This window comes from Rosa rugosa, chromosome 3, assembly GCF_958449725.1.
Source record: "Rosa rugosa chromosome 3, drRosRugo1.1, whole genome shotgun sequence".
Classification (NCBI taxonomy): domain Eukaryota; kingdom Viridiplantae; phylum Streptophyta; class Magnoliopsida; order Rosales; family Rosaceae; genus Rosa; species Rosa rugosa.
The window spans coordinates 50,597,202-50,618,827 of record NC_084822.1 but is presented as its reverse complement, the minus strand read 5'-3'; the positions used below and the strand labels follow the sequence as shown (position 1 = coordinate 50,618,827).

The following is a 21,626-nucleotide window of genomic DNA, read 5'->3' as shown; positions in this document are numbered from 1 at the left end:
CGAAAAAGCTTGTTATATCATAATAAATAAGTCCCCATAACGACCACTAACTAGGAATTGACGAAATTAAGAACCAAATTTCAGATAGGGAACTCTCTCTATTCACTTGTTCATTGTTAGGTTGACTGAACAAGTCCAAATTAAGGACTCCAAACCGACCGCCGGTGAGGAGATCTGTAGACAGATATATGTTCTTCTATGCATGCACAAGGTGTCGCTATCTTGCTTTAAGGCAATGATTTCCTCCAGATTTGAAATATTATTGATACTCTTGCGACTTGTGTTACTCTTCCCCAATAGTACTGAAGCCCTCGGTGTGCCCCAAAAATTAGTCCCAGACATCTGTTTGGGTAACATCAGCAGTAGTGTCTATCAGAAAAATGTCAACGACCTTCTCTCCTCCCTCCTTTCTCAAGGCAACGGCAGCGGGTTTTACAGTTCCTCGAGAGGCCAAAGCCCAGACAAAGTTTACGCAATAGGACTTTGTCGGGGCGATGTTGAGCCGGATGTTTGTGGAAAATGCATTAGCGACGCTACATATATTCTCACCGAGTCTTGTCCTAACGGGACGGAAGCAACTGGATGGTACGACAATTGCATGTTACGCTACTCAAAACGACCCTTGTATGGCGTCATGGAATCAAATAAACCTAGTCTCAGGATGTGCAGCCCATATGACATCGGGTTAGAGAATACGGACGACTTCAACAGAAAACTGACGGCCTTGTTGGGAAGACTAAAGAGTGCAGCCGCCGCAGGAGGTGATCTTCTCAAGTATGCTGCAGGAAACACTACGTTCGGTTCTATGTCTCAGTCGATATTTGCAGTTTTGCAGTGCACTCCCGATCTGTCGGAGATGGACTGCAGCAAATGCTTGGGTGACACTGTTGAATCCCTCCCAACGACTTGTCCTGCGAAGCACGGTGCGAGAATTGATTTTCTCAGCTGTTACTTGAGGTATGAAGATGCCCTCTTCTTCAACTCGGTAGTAGCTGCCACACCACCACCAATTTCTCCTCCTCCACCAGGATTAGGATTAGGAGGTACGTACATATATAAAGGGGAAAATCCTCAAATGATACCTGAACTATGATCCAATGCACATTTTGGTACCTAAACTTTCAAAACTACCCTCGTAGTACCTAAACTATTACTCCGTTTCTCCATATGGTATTTCCATCCAATCTGCCGTTAACTTTGCCTATTAATTTTTTTTTTTTGGGAGATGAATGTCATCCTATAAGAATGAGCCACGTAGGCAAAGTTAACGGCAGATTGGATGGAAGTACCATATGGAGAAACAGAGCAATAGTTCAGGTACCATCAGGGTAGTTTTGAAAGTTTAGGTACCAAAATTTGCATTACACCATAGTCCAGGTACCATATGAGGATTTTTCCCTATATAAAATGATATATCATGTAGGGGGTCTTACTAAATGTACCCAGCAAATGTCTAAGTAAACCCAGCAAAAATTTAATTTCCTATTTTACCCTTAGTTAATTAAATGAAAAAAAAATAAAAAATCACTGGGTACATCCAACTTCTCCCAATTTATTATGGATATTTACCAGCGGCACCTCCCCACCGTGCATATATGATTTTACTCCCCCTGCAATCTTGCATATATGATTGTGCTGTTGCTTATTGGAATTTACACCCTGCACTCTTGCTTATTGAAATCCTCATATATCTTCGGATTTGGATACACGAATATTAATTATCATTTTGATACCAATTGATAGATATAAATGCCAGTTACCACAGAGAGTTCTGCTTGCCTGAATTTGTTCAATTAGTATGGAGACTAAGAACTCCGTATATCAAATCTACATCAATTGATGAAGCTAATCCTCTTCCTTTTATGCTTTTAATATATTGCAAATAGATTTATATACTATGTGTACAAGATGTCTTGCAAACATATTGATTCCTGTGTTAATGAATCTGGGTAGCTTTCAAATCGGGTGTGTGAGAGAGAAGATGAGTGTTGACAATGAAATACAAATATTTTTAAAATGGGGGTAAAATTGGAAATAGTAAATTAAAAATTTTAGGGCCGGATACACTTAGAAATTTGCTGGGTTCAAATAGTTCAACCCTATCATGTATCATCTGTAAGTATAAGAGGTCCTGAGTTCGACCCTCGTGGGCTAGTGTGAGTACCTTTACTATTTTATTGAAAATTAACTCACCCATAATTTGATGATGGAAAAGATTACTTTCTGATTTGTGCAGAAAAGAAGCAGAGTAAAAATTCTCGGACCGTCATCATTATTGTTGTGGCAACTACTGTTCCTCTTCTACTAATTCTATCCATCTGCATTTATCTAAAATTGAGGAAGACAAAGGCAAGATTTGAAGGTAAGTTACCGAGACTAGAGATTTAGCTAGCTTATCTTCTCTTTGCCTTTACTCTCCAGATTAAAAAAGATTAACGCTTAGATTTTCGCTGTTAGCAGTTAGCCAATGTGGAGCCAGAACTTTTTGTGCATGTGTAAAGAAAAAGAAAACTTCTTTCAACAGTAGTTGTGAATAATTAATTCATTAGTAGAAATCACTTCATGTATCAAATTTGATCGGAGATTCAGTTTCAGAATTTCTTAGTTTACATCTATGATTCAATTTGTTTCGATGATATATAGATCTATTGTCCAATAAGGTTACATAAAGAGAGGACGTATACGTAGTGAGTTCAGGGCAAATTGTAGTTTGAGTGATTTTTATTTTTATGTTTGTGTTTTTAGGGGATGTGTATTGAAGATCGAATTGGAAATATGCGATAATATTATGTGTTATTCAAAAAATATGATCTTATTTTGTTCTTGTTAGATTGTATCCACGAACCAGGTGCAGAAGCCTTGCAGTTCGATTTTGACTCCATCAAAGTCGCTACAAATAACTTTTCAAAATCCAATGAACTTGGACGAGGTGGATTTGGCGTTGTTTACAAGGTAACGATGAATTTGCAAACATGAGCAATACTGTCACTTATATATGTGGTTAAATGAGTGAGCAATGAGTTTATTTTCAGATTCTTAATTCTCGAGTGCGCGCAGGGTAAGCTTTGGAACCAAGAAGATATAGCAGTGAAGAGGCTTTCTAAAAACTCCGCACAGGGTGATATAGAATTTAAAAATGAGGTAGTGCTAGCGGCCAAGCTTCAACACCGAAATTTAGTTAAGCTCCTTGGCTTCTGTTTGGAAAAAAATGAAAGACTTCTTGTCTATGAGTTTGTCTCAAATTCAAGTCTCGATAATTTCATATTTGGTAATGTTGGAAACTTGGACTTCGATCTACTTCTAATTATGTGCAACAAACATCCTTAATTAAATTATGTTTTGGTTAAGTTTACTTTTGCATTAATGTGCAGATCCAAAGATGCGGCATTTGGATTGGGATACCCGTTACAAAATCATAGTAGGCATTGGGCGGGGGCTTCTTTATCTTCATGAAGATTCTCGTCTTCGAATTATTCATCGTGATCTCAAAGCTAGTAACGTCTTATTGGATGCAGAAATGACTCCCAAAATTGCAGATTTTGGAATGGCAAAATTGTTTGATTTTGATCAAACACAAGGCCAAACCAGTCGTATTGCTGGAACACAGTAAGTATTAGGCTAGGCTAGGTTATGATTGTGTTGTGCTAGCTATATACCGATTACCAATCATCCCTACGTTCATGTGATAGAATCATAGAACAACCAATAAGAATATTGAGCATAACCATGAAAAGCTTCCAAACATGTTTATTAAAGTTGAACTTTCTATCGTTCTTGATATGCAGCGGATATATGGCTCCAGAATACGTAATGCGTGGACACTTTTCTGTTAAATCCGATGTCTATAGTTTTGGTGTGTTGGTTTTGGAGATTGTAAGTGGAGAGAAAAATAATTCTTTCTATCACGGAAAGCATGCAGAGGACCTTATAAGCTATGTAAGTGACGGAAAGTTGGCCTTTTATGTGTTTATAAGAGAGGCCTTTATATGCTCTTTGTTATATTCTCTTGATTTATCTATTCAGAATATTGCAGGTATGGAGAAGTTGGAGAGAAGAAACAGCTTCAAGTCTAATAGATCATCTCACCTTGACCACTGATTCAAGAAGTGAAGCAATGAGATGCATCCACATTGGATTGTTATGTCTGCAACAAAGTGTAGGTGATAGACCAACCATGGCTTCAGTTATGCAAATGCTTACTAGCAACTCTCTCACTCCTTCTCTCCCAATACCATCACAACCTTCGTTTCTTCTGAGTGGATCTGACATATCCGGGTTAGATCAATCCCACAGCAAGGCTAAGCAAATGAATGAGGTTTCAATAACAGAACAATCTCCTCGTTAGTGCTTGATGAAGGGTACTGCTAGGGAACAGATTGATGATTCAAAGAACGTTTGGGAATGCTGAATTTTCGAGTCCGTTAGTTTGTTTTTTCTATAGCTTTATTTCTGTTTTGTATGGGAGGTTTTGGTTTTTGGTCCCCCTCCTCTTGTATTTTTCCTTCTTAATTCTTCAATAAAGTCTCAAAGATTAAGGTGGCTTTTTGCCTCTCTTAACCTTTGACTTCAGCCAAAAAAAAAAAAAGAAGGCTGGATTATTAGACATTTCTAAGCCAAGTTTTTTTTTTTTTTTCCTAAGCCAAGTTTAATTGTGAGTTAAATTCCTGTTCTTATGTCTTCGGGTCTCTTGTAATAAAAATAGAAAGTCTTCAATAAAAATATAGACACAAAAAAGAGAAATTGCTCAGAGGACAAAGTGACGGTTTTTCCCAACTAGTTTAGACAATGACATTTTCTTTGGAACATTTTCTCGTTAGGGACCAAAAGTGGTTACTGGGTTCAGTACAAATTGTTGGGGTTCAGACCAAATGAAAGTATTTACCCATTCACAAATATTGCAGGTATGGAGAAATTGGAGAGAAGGAACAGCTTCAAGAGTTCAAGTATATTGGATCATCGATCTCACGACCCTGACAACGGATTTAAGACGTCAAACAATGAGATTCATCCACATCGGATTATTATGTGTGCAACAAAGTGTAGGTGATATGCCAACCATGGCTTCAGTCATTCAAATTGCTTACTAGCAACTGTCTCACTATTCCTCTCCAGTACCATCACAACTAGCTTTCCTGATTGGATTCGACATATCCGACTCAGATCAATCCCACAGTAACTCTTGTTCTAATTTGGTGTGGTGGGATAACTCTATTCCTAATTCGGTGAATGAGGTTTCGATTACAGAACGATATCCTCGTTAGTGCTTGATGAAGGATAATGCTTGCGAACAGAAGAGGTGTTCTGACACTGAAAGTATGTATCTCACGGCGCAATGGTTTGGGTAACCATGAAATTTTTTTAATGAACTTCGGATACCAAATGTAGCAATTCGCAATAGTCCATATACCACATGACGAATTTGCCTAAAATTAGCTATGAGCTTGCAGTTTCCTTGTTTCCCTTATCTCTAGACCAACATTACGTGCCGACGACGCAAGCGCACCGATCATGAGGTCAACCGCGGCGGCCAGACCCTAGAAGTTTCCTTTGTAGAATATAATTTAATAAGAAGCCGTAAGAGTAAGCGACAGAAAAAATACTTATGTCCGTCATGAAGGACTTGGTTCAAAGCCTGAAATTATAATGAAATGATCTCCCAGCAGATTGCTGTGTCTAGCTGATAGGTTGGCTCTTTTTCCTAACCACTCCTGTTCCAAACAATTACTCAAAATATACATACTTATTTGCTTGATTGAAGGAGTCCTCCCACCACAGGGATATTAGATTCGTTTAAAGACAACATGGAATGCCATAGAAGGCAAAATTGATTCCCCATCAACCTTTGGGTTCTTCTTGTCAATACAACTTGTGTTGCTCCTAGCTCAAGCAGATCAGTCACCTTTAATAGACAGCTTTTGCGGCCAGAACGGTAACTGCACCGCTAGTAGCACCTATCAGACAAACCTCAACAACCTTCTCGGTTCTCTTTCCTCCCCCGGCAACGATAACGGCTACGGTTTCTACAGTTCCTCCGTCGGAGTAAACTCCGACAAAGTTAATGCATTCGGCCTCTGCAGAGGAGATGTCAAGGCTGGTGATTGCGAAAGTTGCGTCAGCCAAGCTAGTGATCCTCTCAAAAGAGCATGTCCTGTCCAGAAGGAGGCCATTATATGGTACGACTATTGCATGTTGCGCTACTCGAATGAATCATTATATGGCATCGTGACAACAGACCCTTCTGTGTTTCTGTCAAACACACAAAACGTTTCGTCACCGGATGAGTTCAATCGGCAGCTGAAGTTGTTATTGGAAGGACTAATTACTAAAGCTGCAGCAGGAGGTACTGATAGGAAGTTTGCACTGGGCACAAACACAACCGCCAGCTTTGTAACAATATATGGACTTGCACAGTGTACTCCAGATTTGTCGCTGGAAGAATGCACTCAATGCTTAAATGCAGCGTTGGCACAAATCCCACTATATAGTTATGGGAAGATTGGTGGGAATGCTGTTGCACCCAAGTTGTATCTTAAGGTATGAAGAGTACAACTTCTTTTACCCCGCGGCTGATGCACCCGCTCCGTCGTCACAATTAGAAACACCAGTCTCTCCTCCTCCACCACCACAACCGTCAGGTATAATCCCCATTAATAGACCCTCTAGTATTGGATGTGAGTAATGTGTATTTACCGACTCTGTTTTAAAACAGGGGAATGTTTAATTATTTCGTAATTGGCAATTCAGCCACAAATACTTTCGGTTTGAGTATAGAATATTCCTTAAATTTTTCAGGAAAGAAGAAGAACAATACATCTCGGAACATCATCATTGCGGTGACAATCGTTGTTTCTCTGGCACTGATTGCATTGGCAATTTGGATTTATATGAGATTTTGGAAGACAAAGAAACCACTTGAAGGTAAGTTCAGATTTTTTTTTGTTTACATCCCAATTCCCAAATAACATTATATGGGGGACAACTCACTACTGTTATGAGCACCTAGCCACCTAGATTCAAACATATATATAACAAGTTAGAACTTAATTTTTCTTCAAAACATGCAATGTACTTACTTGAGTTTTTTTTTTTTTTTTGAGAGATACTTATTTGAGTTTTGTTGAACTGTTTCTTATACCAAGAAGCAGATGATATTATGAGCGCAGAAGCCTTGCAATTCGAGTTTGATTCCATTAGAGTTGCTACAAATAACTTTTCTGAAGCAAATAAGCTTGGACAAGGCGGATTTGGTGCTGTTTATAGGTTAATTTAGCTTTAAACATGAAAAACAATGTCAGTTCTATATGCGTCTAAAAGAGTAATAACTTAATTTTTAGATCTTAATTCTTGAGTGCAGGGTAGGCTTTGGAACGAAGAGGAGATAGCAGTGAAAAGGCTCTCCAGAGATTCTGCACAAGGAGATATAGAATTTAAAAATGAGGTGGTGCTAGTGGCAAAGCTTCAACATCGAAATTTAGTTAGGCTCCTTGGTTTCTGTCTGGAGAGAAATGAAAGACTTCTTGTCTATGAGTTTGTCCCAAATGCAAGTCTTGATCATTTCGTATTTGGTATAGTTGAAGACTTGAAGCCTATTCATGTGTATGACATTCTTCCGATGAGTACGACTGCAATAAACATCAATAGTCATTAACATAATTATATGTTTGCATCCATGTGCAGATCCAATCAAGCGTGAACAGTTGGATTGGGAAATTCGCTACAAGATTATACTAGGGATTGGGCGAGGACTCCTTTACCTTCATGAAGATTCTCGTCTTAGAATTATCCATCGTGATCTCAAAGCAAGTAATATTTTATTAGATGCAGAAATGAACCCCAAAATTGCAGATTTTGGTATGGCAAGATTGTTTAATATCGATCAAACACAAGGCGAAACCAGTCGAGTTGTGGGAACTTAGTAAGTGTTTCATCACTTAAATTGTGATTAAATTATACAAGTTAAGAACAAAACAATGAGATAATCTTAGCATAACCATGAATAAGTTTTCCTCCATGTTAATGAAAGTCAACCATGTTGTTGTTGATATGCAGTGGATATATGGCTCCTGAGTATGTAATGCGCGGACATTTTTCTGTGAAGTCCGATGTCTATAGCTTTGGTGTGTTGGTTTTGGAGATAGTAAGCGGACAGAAAAATAGCTCTTTTCGTCATGAAGGAAATTTGGAGGATCTTCTAGGCTATGTAAGTAACATTTTCTCTTCTTTCTGGGTACATGGATTTTAAATATGGGAGCATATTATTGCAATTGGTTGCAACAAAAGAAAGAAACACATGAAATCATATTTGATTTTGTTTATAAAAATTCAAAATTATGCAGGCATGGAATAGTTGGAAGGGAGGGACATCTTCAAATTTGATAGATCCCATGTTGAGGACTGGTTCGAGGCCTGAAATAGTGAGATGCATCCATATTGGATTGTTATGTGTTCAACAAAGCATAGGTGATAGACCAACCATGGCTGCAATCATTCAAATGCTTACCAGCAACTCTGATGATCTCCCAGTACCCTCACAACCAGCGTTTTATATGTATAATCAAGGCATTGGATCCTCATCCGACATGTCGTTGGGATTTGAGAGTAACTCAGGATTGACATGGTCTGATCAATCCAAAAGCAACTCCGCCAACAAACCTATACTTGAATTCAAATACCCGTTAAAAATTTCACAGACACGTTTTTTATATTTTATTTTGTTATTTACTATTGATATGTTAATTTTCCTATCAATTAGCTTTAGAGAGACGTTAAAAATAACTTAGCTTTGACTAATTAAGGAACAACATCCCTTGTTTTCGTTGCGAGTATCATTTATTTAGCTACTCTGTTTTGAAACAAGAATGTTTATTAATTATTATCGTTATATTCCTACCTGCTAAGCTGTTCTTTGATTTTCTTTTGACCGGTTAAAATACAACCTAATTGAAAAGTTCAGCCACAAAATGCCTTCAATTCAAGTACAGAAGATACTAGAAAATGTGCCCGCGATTTGCTGCGGAGCAATCGTTGTTTGCAATTTGTTTTAAAGTGACCTAATTTTGAATAATCATGTATATTACATTTGAATACTAATGGATACAAAATGTAGTCACTCAGTATTGACAATTATACGATTCCAGAGATGGCTTTTGGTACTTTTATTCTAAGATTTCAGAGCTAGAATTATGACAAAAAAAAATTCAGTCCAAAGCAAGACAGATACCCACATCACAATGCAAGCAAAACAGATACCAAAATATCTATGTTTTCCTAGCCAAAATAAGTATAGAATAAAACGTGGAGCTGCATTGAACTCCACCAGTTGCTCTGCTTTGCTAATGTGCGCACAGCCTCTCTGCTATGACGAAAGAAAAAATACATTAGTAATTAAAGATTTCACATAATTTTATTGAAAATTATGTAAAAATCATTTCATAATACATTAGTAATAAAACCATTTCATTGAAAATTGCTCATATCTGCAATACCTGCTATCCAAGCTAAACTCAAATGTATAACAATCATTCATTCTTTGAATTAGTTTTACTCCAGATATACACTTTACATTGAGAACAGTGCTAAAATGTCTATATATATATATATATATATATATATATATATATATATATATATATATATATAAGCCAATCCATCAGAACAAAAACAAAGGCAAGAAACCCAAAACCCAGAACATTAACAACTGAATCAGATAAGACAATGCATCCACCAAAGAAAGAAACACCCCTTGGAAAAATGTATTAGTACTTGTCATCGAAAAGCAGAAGAAACATACTGTTGCCAAGACAAAGTATCTTTTTTGGACCTGTAATCTCTGACTGAATTGAATCATAGCTTGATCAAGCAGTTAAAGCAGGAAATTTAGTAAATTATAAAGGCATATGTTTTAATTACCCAAACAACAATAATCTTTACAAACATAGCGTCAAACCGTACATTAGTTCGATACACATAAACATCAGAAACATAACTTCAAACCTTTTCAATCAATTCTGAAATCCCAATCCGAAACACAATCACAACCCCTAAATCAAAAAACCCATATATGCATGAATTCTAAACAAACAACAACGCAAAAACCCGACTACTTCAAAAAAAAAAATTAATAATAATAAAAAAAAAGGAATAAAGCTAAAAAAAAAAACTTCCAAACCTGCAATCCTCACTCTGTCGAAATCTACCAAAACCACAGCCTTTGATCAAACCAAAGAAGAACTCAGCAAACCAAGGAACTTTATTGTGGTCTACACAATAAAGCAAATGGAAATATCAGAAAAAGCATTTAAGCTTCAGAAGAAGGCTGCATTCTACATATATAAAGAAGTATAACAGGACCCATCTCTATTGATTTGTGAACTTTGGTTTTAATAACTTTGTAGCTTAGATATCAAGAAATCATAAAACATAAATAAGACAACAACACTGAAGCACAACTTCTCATTATAGAAACCAAGTAAGAACAACTTCCTACATTTTATATTTGAAACGACCATATGAATTAATTTCTTCAGATAATATGATAATTACTAATTACAATCAATGCTGCAGAAGAAAACAATGGATAAATAAGGAGTAATTTTATTTACACAACTCAGTTTGTTTAATACACATCCTGCTTTTTTGTAAAAATTTAAATTCCTTCTATACCCTTTCTCATCTAAAAAATAAAAAATCCCTGCAAATCGATGGAAGGATATGAATACTATTCAAAAGAATTCTCCATGATCTTCTCTGCCACTTTACTAATGAACTTAACAAACACATTGACTGTTTTAATCTCTCTCTCTCTCTTCTAATTAATTGGAGTTACTTGTTCAGTATTTCTTCATGATCTTCAATTTAATAAGCTTGCTATCTAAGTTGTGTTATGGTATGTTACTAAAAAGAAAGAAAAAGAGGTTGGAGTGTTGGACATAGAGGTGAAGGGGTGTGGAGAGAGAGAACTCAAAGAAGAGAGAGAGGTTGAGACCTGAGAGATTTAAATTCCTTCTATACCCTTTCTCATCTAAAAAATAAAAAATCCCTGCAAATCGATGGAAGGATATGAATACTATTCAAAAGAATTCTCCATGATCTTCTCTGCCACTTTACTAATGAACTTAACAAACACATTGACTGTTTTAATCTCTCTCTCTCTCTTCTAATTAATTGGAGTTACTTGTTCAGTATTTCTTCATGATCTTCAATTTAATAAGCTTGCTATCTAAGTTGTGTTATGGTATGTTACTAAAAAGAAAGAAAAAGAGGTTGGAGTGTTGGACATAGAGGTGAAGGGGTGTGGAGAGAGAGAACTCAAAGAAGAGAGAGAGGTTGAGACCTGAGAGATAGAGCTGGGCTCCGCACAGAGAGGGCAGAGTGCATGTGAGAGAGAGGAGAGGAAGAGAGAAGGGTAGAAGTGGAAAAATCGAGGGAAGAAATGGCAAAAAAAAGTTTGAGGATGTGTATTTAGAAATTAGGGATGTGTGAATAAAATTACTCATAAATAAGTACTAAGAAAACAATGGAAAAATAAGTACTAATCTAATATGTTCTTCGGCCATATTCATACATCAGTTGGTAACTTTAAACTGTAAAGTATATAGAACTTGTAATAAACCTCTCACATCATCACAAACTCACAATCTTATCACTTATCAGCAGACAAAAAATCTTTTACTAATGGAAAAGAATGACAATTTACTAAATCATATCAAAGATGAAAGATTGAAAACAAAAAATTTGGATCTTGGAACTGTTGAAAAGTTAAAACCCAGGCTGCAGAAGGAAACCAAATCGCATACATTAAGAATTGAATCAGATAAGCTTCAGTTAACAGTAGAAAGATCAATAGGAATCAATGCCAACCAAATAGCTTCACCCACGAATAATGCATTTAAGTAGAAGGTTAAACATTATGTCTGTTCATAATAAAAAGAAAAATAAAAACAGGCATCATGTAATTGAAGCCATCAAATCAATTGAACCCCAATTCTTATTTTGCTTTTGCTGAAAATGAAACCGTCGGTTCTTCTTTTGCTGATTACTTTGATCATGAAAAGAAGAAACAATAAGAAGAGGGTTCTTATCATCAGATTTCTACATAGCCTACAATCAATTCCAAGGTTGGAAACTCAGAACAAAAACAAAGGCAAGAAACCCAAAACCCAGACTCCTATTTAGAATAAACAATCAAACACTATTATCACAGAAACCAGGAACAATGGAGCAAAAAAACCAAATCAAACAAACAAACCAAAAAACCAATTTCACCAAAAAACAAAGCAATGAAAAATTCACAAATCGGAGGCCCCAAGTTTCCATCGAAAGACCACAACTTTAAACAAAACCCACAATATTCACATCCAAGTGCAACCAGCCCTGAGAATTAGGCGAGACAATTACCGGATTGAAGATTCAAACTTTTCCTCCGATCTATCTCTCTACCTCCTCGTCCGAAGCAAACAAACACAACCGATCTCTCTAACTCTCTCTATCTCTAAACCCGGATTGAGGATTCAAACTTTCCCTCCGATCTATCTCTCTACCTCCTCGTGCGAAGCAAACACACACAACCGATCTCTCTCTCTCTCTCTCTCTCTCAACAATTGATAAAGATGGTCAGAAGATTGTAGAAGAAAGAGCAAAACAATGCGAAGATATCCAGATCCGAGGTAGAGCCCGAAAAAAAAAAATTTGAAGCGACGGCAAAATGGTCCAACCACTTGAAGCCAAATCACTGTTTAATGAACAGTGTAGGAGCTTTAGTATATAGTAAATTCCTGATTTCTGCAGGAAAGAAGTAATACATCTCGAAACATCATCATTACTGTGACAATGGAAAGTTTTCACTGTTGAAGTTAATCTATTAACTAGGAACCATGAACTAATTTAGTCCAGCTCAGTCAGAACTCAGAAGATTATGCAAATCACATGGCCGCTCACTTTGGTCGGATTAGATTGAAACATTGGTCAGCCATGAGGCAAAGGTACGTAGCCCCGGCCCAAAGAAAAAACACATTGGGAGGGACCAAAACTAAGCACGGCTCCTTATAGTGAACTAGTGAAGGCATTATTAGGCATGTGGTCAACCGTGGCGGCGAGACCTTAGAAGTTTGTTGCCAGGGACTATTTGCGTCTGGGTAGTAAGTTGGAAAATTGATGGTTTTTGTCCTGAACCACTCCCGTAGCAATCAATGGTTTAATTATATAATGAAATTGATTAAGATGTTCAAATTCAAATTCAGAATATAATGATCGATGTTTCTTTCTTTGTTTCTCGGCTGCCGGCAAGCAAAGTATGGTTTCCTCATCATCAAGCTACAGATTGTTTCTTTCATTGATAGAACTTGTGTTGCTCGTAGCTCAAGCCCTTGATCAACCGGATTTCCTGTACAACTTCTGTATAAACGAGACAGGTAACTATACCGCTGGTAGCCCTTATAAGACAAACCTCGACACTCTTCTCCTTTCTCTTTCCACGGCTACGGTTTTTACAACTCCAACTCCTCCTTTGGAGAAAACTCGGACAAAGTTTATGCACTCGGCCTCGATCTGTAGAGGAGATGTTGTTAAAACAGTAATGCACATTGATAATCTAGTTATCTAGATTAATCTAGAAATTGTACAAATCTAGCTAGATTAATCTAGACTAATCATGGTAGCTAGTGTAGAAAGGTTCTAGAGTCATGGTGTAATTAAAGTAATAAACTTCTAGTGTTGTCCATTAATATGTGGTTAGCAATTAACCACATGCTATGTCGGCTAGTTATGTCGGTAAAGTGATCAAAGTCTATAAATATGTGTCAAGCCTTTTGCACTTGTAATTAAGGGAAAACAACAATCATCAAAGCTGATCCTCTATAATCAAAAGCTCCCCGTTCTCAATATATACAAACAAACCTCTCCTCTGTTTTCCTTTCATACAAACTACCTCCTCTGTTTTTAAAACTCAACCATCTTCTAGTCCTAACCCACTACTACTAAAAGCTTCCTCACCAAATACCAACAGTGCATGGTATCAAAGCCACAAATTCTAACAGTGGTATTAGAGCTTGCTTCGATCAAATTTGGGGCGTTGATTTGTGTCTTCCACCATGTCTACCTCCACCTCCAACCAAACATCAATTCCTCTTCCCATCTTCAAGGGAGAAAACTATGATTTTTGGAGTATCAAGATGAGAACCTTCTTCATGTCTCAAGATCTATGGGACATAGTAGAGAAAGGATTCTCGACTCCAGAAAATCCAACGGTGGAGCAGTTGAAGCAAGAGAAGAAAGAAAAACTAAGAGATGCTAGTGCTCTTTTTGCCATCCAACAAGCGGTGGACGATACAAATTTTTCAAGAATCATGGGAGCTACCACATCAAAAGAAGCTTGGGATCTACTAAAGGAGGAGTTTCAAGGAATTGCAAAGGTACGTTCCGTCAAATTACAAACTATGAGGAGAGAGATAGAAAATTTAAAAATGAAAGATTCTAAGATCATAAAAGATTACTATTCCAAAGTAAAGGAAATAGTAAATCAATTAAGAGCCTATGGTGAAAATATTAGTGAGACTAGAGTAGTTGAAAAAATACTCATTAGCCTCACTGAAAAATATGACCCAATAGTAACTGCCATCGAACATTCGAAAGACATATCGAATCTTTCGGTGACAGAATTGATAGGCTCTTTAGAAGCTTATGAGAAAAGATTGAGTAGTCGGAATGAAAGTCCTATAGAAAGTGCATTCCGATCTAAACTCAATATACGATCTCAGAAAAATGAAAAAGAAAACAAGTTTGAAGAATTTTCTAGAGGAGGAGATAGACCCAAATATTGGGAAAATAAAAAATATATAAAGGAGAAAAGAAATTATTCTCCATGTGGAATCTGCCACAAAAATAATCATCAAGAAAAAGATTGTTTGTAACGCCCCAAGCTGCACCTCACCAGCTTAAGCACGTCACAGTGCCGCGAGTTTCTAAAACATAAACCGAATGCTCAATTTACATCCTAGAGAACCGCTAGACATTTTGCTTGAAAACTTTTTGTAAAACACAGCGAAAGCTACAAGTACTTTTGAGGTGAAAATCCTTGAGTTGCTAAAAATCATTTCATTCGTCCAGAACTTGAATGAATGTTCACACGAAGGATACGAACTTTAAGGAATGAGAACTAAAATTGACACGAGCTAACTATCAACAAGTTTCGGAACACGAAGTTCGAGAAAAAGAATGTAGAACAAAGTCCAAACGATGGTTTACCGGACTTATTCCGCACACCCAGCTCCGTCTGCTTTTGTCCTGTCACCAGTGCATAGTACCTGCATCCACACTGTTGTAGGGGTGAGCTTTCGTCCTCGCTGCTCAACAGGAACTCTACCACGACTAGGTTTGACACCAGTAAATATGTATTTGGGGATCCCAGTATGAAAACATGCTTAAACCAAAGACTCCAAGGAACGACAAACTTTATAAGATTTTATAACTTAAAAACTTATGCATGTTGCTTTAATAAATACGGCGCCAAATCCAAGTATTACCTGATGTCCGGTCCCATAGACCCATTACACGACCTTACCTCAAATTAATTTATCACCAGGTAAGCGTAGCGAGAACGTCCACTACCTAGCTACACACACGTACCGAGTCCGTGATTGCGGATACTCGGATGACTGGCATAGCTAACCCTCCGGAGGTTTAGGGAATCAAACCCAAGGAAGTCAGTGCCCCTTTCGCTCTCAAGCCATCACATTTCTCACGATTTGCACTATTGTAGGGGACAATGGCGGACGGAGCTGGGTGTGCAGAACAAGTTTGGTAAACCGTTTTCTGTACTTTATTCTAATATATATTTCTCGAATTTTGTATCTCGAAACTCGGGTGAAACTATTCTTGTGTCGAACCTAGTTAATGTCTTATTCCTTGAAGTTTGTACCTCCTGAGCGAGCGTTCATTTCAAGTCTAGACGAACAAATTGAATTTAGCGATTCAAGGATTTTCACCTCAAAAATATTGGTAGCTTCTGCTGTGTTTTGCGAAAAGTTTTTCAAACAAAATGCCTAGCGGTCCTCTAGAATGTAAACTGAGCGTTCGGTTTATGTTTTAGAGACTCGCGGCACTGTAACGAGCTTAGGCTGATGAGGTGCAGCCTGGGGCGTTACATTGTTGGTTTCGAGGAAAACCAAAATGCCGAAACTGCAACAAGTTTGGTCATATTGAGGAAAATTGTTTCCTCAAGAAAAATCACCGAGCAGACTTTTCAGAAGAAAATGAGCAAGATGAGCAGCTCTTCTATGCATGTCACTCGGCGATTGAAGAGAAAAATAAGAAGTGGTACGTGGATAGCGACTGCATCAATCACATGTCTGGAGACAAAATCATTTTCTCCAAACTTGATACTTCACGAAAGTCTCAAGTGAAACTAGGAAATGGAGAAATGGTGAAAACTAAAGGAAAATGTACGATTTCCATCCCGACTAATTTAGGAACTAAAAAGATTAATGATATTCTATTAGTTCCTAGCTTGGAGCATAATCTCCTTAGTGTCGGACAAATGATGGAAAATGGTTATGCTATATTATTTCATGGAGACTTCTGCAAAATATTTGACAAGAAAAGAAGGTTGATATTCAAAATAAGGATGAAAAATAGAAATTTTCCCATCCAATGGCAACAAATGGCCATGAAAGCAGAAGTCAAGAAGAAAAATATTGGCCTAGAGAAAAAGCAGCCGAGGACTCCACCAAGTCAAGCAAATAAAGAAAGAAGTTCAAATCCTTCGAAGTCTAAAAGTTGTGAAGTTGCAATGAAGAAGAAAGCAAAAGAAAGGCCACGAAAGAAGAAAGCCGAAGAAAGGCTATGGAAGAAGAAAGCCGAAGGAAGGCCATGGAAAAAGAAAGCAAGAGAAAGCACAACTTCGCCAAGGCACTTCAAAGATCGAGACTTGAATTAATATGAGATTGCTCGGAGTATCATCAATGAGCATTAAGGAGGAGTGTTAAAACAGTAATGCACATTGATAATCTAGTTATCTAGATTAATCTAGAAATTGTATAAATCTAGCTAGATTAATCTAGACTAATCATGGTAGCTAGTGAAGAAAGGTTCTAGAGTCATGGTATAATTAAAGTAATAAACTTCTAGTGAGTTCTAGTTTGTCCATTAATATGTGGTTAGCAATTAACCACATGCTATGTCGGCTAGTTATGTCGGTAGAGTGATCAAAGTCTATAAATATGTGTCAAGCCTTTTGCACTTGTAATTAAGGGAAAACAACAATCATCAAAGCTCCTCTATAATCAAAAGCTCCCCGTTCTCAATATATACAATAATACAAATTTAACAAACCTCTCCTCTGTTTTCCTTTCATACAACCTACCTCCTCTGTTTTTTAAACTCAACCATCTTCTAGTCCTAACCCACTACTACTAAAAGCTTCCGCACCAAATACCAACAGTGGTATCAAAGCCACAAATTCTAATAGATGTTGAGGCCGACGACTGCGGCAGTTGCCTCAGCGACGCCAGATATCGTCTCACGGCGGCCTGTCCTGTTCAGAAGGAGGCCATTGTGTGGTACGACTATTGCATGCTACGCTACTCGAATCAATCCATATATGGGAAGCTGACATTAATTATCTCCTTCTTTCCGTATGTGGAACCTACATAACGTGTCGTCAACACTAGTGGAGGAGTTCAACCAAAAGCTTCTGCCCTTGTTGGAAAGACTGTCTAGTCAAGCTGCTGAAGGAGGTACTGATCGTAAGTTCGCTGTAGGCTGGCAAAACACAAGCGCCGCCAATGCAACAAGGACTCGCACAGTGTACTCCAGATTTGTCAGCCCAAGAATGCACTGAATGCTTCCGAACAGCTTTAGCAAAGATCACAGTATGTTGTTTGGGGAAATTTGGTGGGAGAGTTATTAAACCCAGCTGTAACTTAAGGTATGAAATTTACTCATTTTTTGACATTGCAGCTGTGGCACCCAGCCACCCACACCTTCGTCACCATTAGCAACACCGGCCTCTCCTCCTCCACTGCTGTCAGGTATATTCCCTATTCATAATTTCATACACCATTTATTTTGTCACCATATCTATGTCGCAACTCCTGATAGATTGTTTACTTTCCTTTAATTTCTTTATAATTGGGAAAAATAGTTATTATTCTTCGTTTAATTATCTGATCTAAAACTAGTTTCTTTAAACCCTCTGGAATCCTTTGCTGCTTGAAAATTTAGCCACAGAATGCTTTGAGTTTGAGTAGAAAGGATTCTTGATTTTTGCAGGAAAGAAGAAGAGTAATACATCTCGAACATAAGTCATCATCACTGTGACAATTGTTGTTCCGCTAGGGGTACTGATTGTATCCATATCGATTTATTTGAGTTCAGTTAATTAGGAAGACTAAGGAAAAGTTTGAAGGTAATTAGTTTGTGATTAATTACTTCTCCTTAAACTAAATGAATGCGGTGATCAATTCTCTACTGTTAATCCCCCAGTATGCTCACAACCAGCATTTTATATGTATAATCATGGCATTGGATCCTCATCCGACATGTCCTTGGGATTTGAGAGTTACTCAGGATTGACATGGTCTGATCAATCCAAAAGCAACTCTGCCAACAAGGGTTTCAACTACCCGTTAGAATTTCACAGACACATTTTATTTTATTTTATTTTGTTATTAACTATTGATATGTAATTTTCCTATCAATTAGCTTAATTTAGAGAGACGTTAAAAATAGGGTTCTTGCCCCAAAGCACTAAAATGAGCCAAACTTTTCTCACTTACCCCAGCAACATATTTTTGTTCCCACATACACAATTTCACACCAAATGATCATTTTGCCCTCAACCCAATTAAAGAATTACAACGACGTCACTCTTTCTCCTCTCTCTCATCCCGATCTCTCTCTCTCTCTCTCTCTCTCTCTCTCTCTCTCTCTCTCTCTCTCTCTCTCTCTCTCTCTCTCTCTCTCTCTCTCTCTCTCTCTCTCTCTCTGTGCCATGGCCGCTCCGGAATCAGAGAACGCAGCCCACCACTGCCGGACCTTCACTGCACCTAGACCCCGCCGGACCTTCACTACGCCCAGACCCCGATTGGATCAGAACACGATCCCAGATCTCCGGCCAGTCTAAGAGCCTCATGCATCCAGCTTCGCTGCTTTCAGACCATCGGACCCTCCAGACAAAAATTGACTTAACCGCCGGAAGTTGCAGCCACGAGCGAGTCTGACATTAACAGGAGCCGTTGACTCAGACTCCGGTTGAAATCGAGCTACATCACCGGTCAAACTCAGTCTCGAAACGGCGCCTCCTCGAATCGACTGACATCATCAACGTCGTGTATCCTCCAGTGCTCGACGCAGGTTGTGGCAGAGAAGAAAGATGATTGGGTGCCCAAAGCATCTTCCTCGAGCATTCCTTCGTCTTAAACTCCATCAGAGTCGCCGGCGATGTTCTCATAGAGCAGTAGCCCACCAAGTCCGACGCCGGCAGGTTTGTCGCCTGAGGTGCTTTGGTCTTGGGTGCCCAGAGCATTTTCTGGGTGCCCAAATCATTTTTTTTTTTGTAAACTGTGGGAAGAAATCCGAGAAGGAAAGGACAAAAAAAAAAGAAAAAAAAGTTGTATTGGGGGCAAATCAAAATAGTGCTACTTCTGTTTTGCAACAGAAGGCCCGAAAGGAAAGAAAACAGGAAAAATAATATTTTATTGCTCCCCAATAGACGTCTATTGGGGAGCAACAGACATTTGAATTGATGTAATCTATTCGTTTTTTTGCTTAATCAAAGTTTTATTTATCTAATTTTAGGAAGATTAGTTCCCATTCTGGCTATCGAAAGTTCTATGGGGGGGGCAATAGACGTTTTGAATTGATGTAATCTCCTTGTTTTTTTTTCTGTAATCAAAGTTTTATTTGTCTAAATTTAGGGAGATTAGTTCCCATTCTGGCAACTGAAAGTCCTATTGGGGGGCAATACATGGCTGATAGTCGTCTATTGGAGGGCAATACATGGCTGATAGTCGTCTATTGGGAGGCAATAGATGTCTATTAGGGGGCAATAGACCTCTATTGCCCATCTATTAGGGGGCAATAGATGTCTATTGGGGGCAAAAAAACTTTCCGGTGAGATTTTCAGCAAATTCCGGTGGGCGGCAGCCGGTGACCGGAATCCGGCGAAAGTTGACCGGATTCCGGCGGCCGGTAACCGGACTCCGACGGCCAGTGACCGGGCTCCGGCGAAGTCTCTCATGGTTTCTCTCTCTTCCATTTTCTCTCTCTCTCTCTAGGTAACAAAGGGGTGAGGGTAAAATGGTATTAAAAAAAATTAAAAAATTAAAAAAAAATCTTAATGGGGTATTAGGGAAGACCTCCTTAGAGTGTTTTGGGTAAGAGAGAATTAAAAAAACTTAATGGGGTAAGTAGGAAAAAAATCTCTAAAAATAGGGTAAATGGACAAAACCCCTTAAAAATAACCTAGTTTGACTAATTAAGGAACAACATCCCCTATTTTCTATGCGAGTATCATCTATTTAGCAGGAATGTTTTATTATCCTTATATTCCTACATGCTAGGCTGTTACTTTGACTTGAATTTCTTTTGATTGGTTAAAATACAACCTAATTGAAAAGTTCAGCCACAAAATGCTTTCAATTTAAATACAGAAGATATTTCTGATTTTTGCAGGAAAGAAGAAAAGTAATACATCTCGAAACATAATCATTATTGTGACAATGGAAAGTTTCCACTGGTGGTGTTAATCCATTAACTAGGAGCCATGAACTAATTTAGTCTAGCTCAGTTAGCAGAATATGCAAATCACATGGCCGCTCAGTTTGGTCATATTAGATTGAAACATTGATCAGCCACAAGGCAAATGTAGTGATAGGAGCATAATTGTACATTATCTATATCAAATTCCTCTATATTTTCATGGTTAGTTCTCGATATTTTGTAGTTATTTACTTTTTTTAGTTGTTTTGTAGGTATTTTGGAGCAAAAGAGAAGAAAAGAAGTAAAAGAGGGATTGGAAGCCAAAATCAGCAAATCTGCCGGTGTAGATCAATCAAGTTCGACAAAGTACCGAGAGCAGCTCAGAACGAACCAAATAATGATCTTTATATTGATTGAAAGTCTCGAATTTCTAGTTTCTATGTCTTTTTGCGGTTCGTAAATATCATTTTCTTAGAAAAAGTTATGACTGATTTAGTACAAGGAGGTCATGCTGCGCATGAATCTGAATCCAAACAAGGAAAGATTGTCTCCTGAGTTCCTAAGATTTTAAAGGTGATATGCTGAAAATCGGATCGGATGGAATCTATCAAGGAAATCAGGTTTAAAAGTCCTACAATCTCTAGGAATTTTGGGAACCAGTTAGAAAATTCCTCATAAAGTCCTTCTTTAATTGGAATTCTATCCTTGGAGGAGAAGAAGTCTTGATGTGTTAACTATATAAAAAGGAGGATTTGATATTATTGTAGAGGGCACGCAACATGAGTCCATTGCTGGCATCCTCTCCTCCCTCTCTTTTCTTGTTTTATCTTATTTTCTTTATTCTATGTATTGCTAACAATTTTTTTTATAGTTATGGGCTGCCTAAGCCCCTAGACATGTGTAAACTAAGATTTTGGTGTTAATTTGATAGT

The 21,626-nt window shown here is 37.9% G+C and overlaps 3 protein-coding genes and 1 long non-coding RNA gene across 12 annotated transcripts; 3 read left to right on the top strand and 1 right to left on the bottom strand.

The window, feature by feature from the left end:
• Positions 1–53: 53 nt before the first annotated feature.
• LOC133735166 (cysteine-rich receptor-like protein kinase 44) lies at positions 54–4,605 on the top strand. 2 transcript variants are annotated; one of them, XM_062162582.1, is made up of 7 exons: positions 54–1,043; positions 2,237–2,362; positions 2,831–2,952; positions 3,058–3,268; positions 3,372–3,606; positions 3,786–3,936; positions 4,024–4,231. In XM_062162582.1, the coding sequence occupies exons 1-7, from the start codon at positions 203–205 to the stop codon at positions 4,096–4,098; spliced, it is 1,761 nt and encodes a 586-aa protein (XP_062018566.1). In that variant the 5' UTR covers positions 54–202; the 3' UTR covers positions 4,099–4,231. The 2 variants fall into 2 exon arrangements, with proteins under 2 accessions (XP_062018566.1, XP_062018565.1); XM_062162581.1 differs by having other exon boundaries at positions 55–1,043; positions 4,034–4,605.
• Positions 4,606–5,267: 662 nt separating this feature from the next.
• On the top strand, positions 5,268–8,769 carry LOC133737906 (cysteine-rich receptor-like protein kinase 29). The gene is made up of 7 exons (XM_062165373.1): positions 5,268–5,313; positions 5,882–6,534; positions 7,355–7,616; positions 7,678–7,915; positions 8,050–8,200; positions 8,337–8,598; positions 8,753–8,769. The coding sequence occupies exons 1-7, from the start codon at positions 5,268–5,270 to the stop codon at positions 8,767–8,769; spliced, it is 1,629 nt and encodes a 542-aa protein (XP_062021357.1).
• A 223-nt stretch (positions 8,770–8,992) lies between these two features.
• Positions 8,993–12,766, bottom strand: LOC133735171 (uncharacterized). Its single transcript, XR_009858797.1, has 3 exons — positions 12,397–12,766; positions 10,169–10,259; positions 8,993–9,352 (listed from the first exon to the last, which is right to left on the bottom strand). It is a non-coding gene; the product is annotated as an uncharacterized LOC133735171 (long non-coding RNA).
• A 485-nt stretch (positions 12,767–13,251) lies between these two features.
• On the top strand, positions 13,252–21,626 carry LOC133735168 (uncharacterized). Of its 8 annotated transcripts, none has more exons than XR_009858789.1 (3): positions 13,811–18,023; positions 18,265–18,400; positions 20,967–21,626. XR_009858789.1 is itself a non-coding variant. In XM_062162584.1 (2 exons), the coding sequence occupies exons 1-2, from the start codon at positions 14,088–14,090 to the stop codon at positions 20,997–20,999; spliced, it is 354 nt and encodes a 117-aa protein (XP_062018568.1). In that variant the 5' UTR covers positions 13,813–14,087; the 3' UTR covers positions 21,000–21,580. The 8 variants fall into 8 exon arrangements, 1 of the variants encoding a protein (XP_062018568.1); XR_009858792.1 differs by lacking the exon at positions 20,967–21,626 and having other exon boundaries at positions 13,811–17,864; positions 17,953–18,023; positions 18,265–19,631; XR_009858795.1 differs by lacking the exon at positions 20,967–21,626 and having other exon boundaries at positions 13,811–17,864; positions 17,953–18,023; positions 18,223–19,631.

Coding starts and splice junctions, on each gene's coding strand:
- LOC133737906 (XM_062165373.1), top strand. CDS start 5,268: ATGAAGGATAATGCTTGCGAACAGAAGAGGTGTTCTGACACTGAAA. Junction 6,535..7,354: donor CACCCAAGTTGTATCTTAAG/GTATGAAGAGTA, acceptor TCTTGAGTGCAG/GGTAGGCTTTGGAACGAAGA. Junction 7,617..7,677: donor GTATGACATTCTTCCGATGA/GTACGACTGCAA, acceptor ATCCATGTGCAG/ATCCAATCAAGCGTGAACAG.
- LOC133735166 (XM_062162581.1), top strand. CDS start 203: ATGCACAAGGTGTCGCTATCTTGCTTTAAGGCAATGATTTCCTCCAGA. Junction 2,953..3,057: donor GATTTGGCGTTGTTTACAAG/GTAACGATGAAT, acceptor GAGTGCGCGCAG/GGTAAGCTTTGGAACCAAGA. Junction 3,269..3,371: donor TCTCGATAATTTCATATTTG/GTAATGTTGGAA, acceptor ATTAATGTGCAG/ATCCAAAGATGCGGCATTTG.
- LOC133735168 (XM_062162584.1), top strand. CDS start 14,088: ATGTCTACCTCCACCTCCAACCAAACATCAATTCCTCTTCCCATCTTC. Junction 14,409..20,966: donor AGTTTCAAGGAATTGCAAAG/GTACGTTCCGTC, acceptor GTTGTTTTGTAG/GTATTTTGGAGCAAAAGAGA.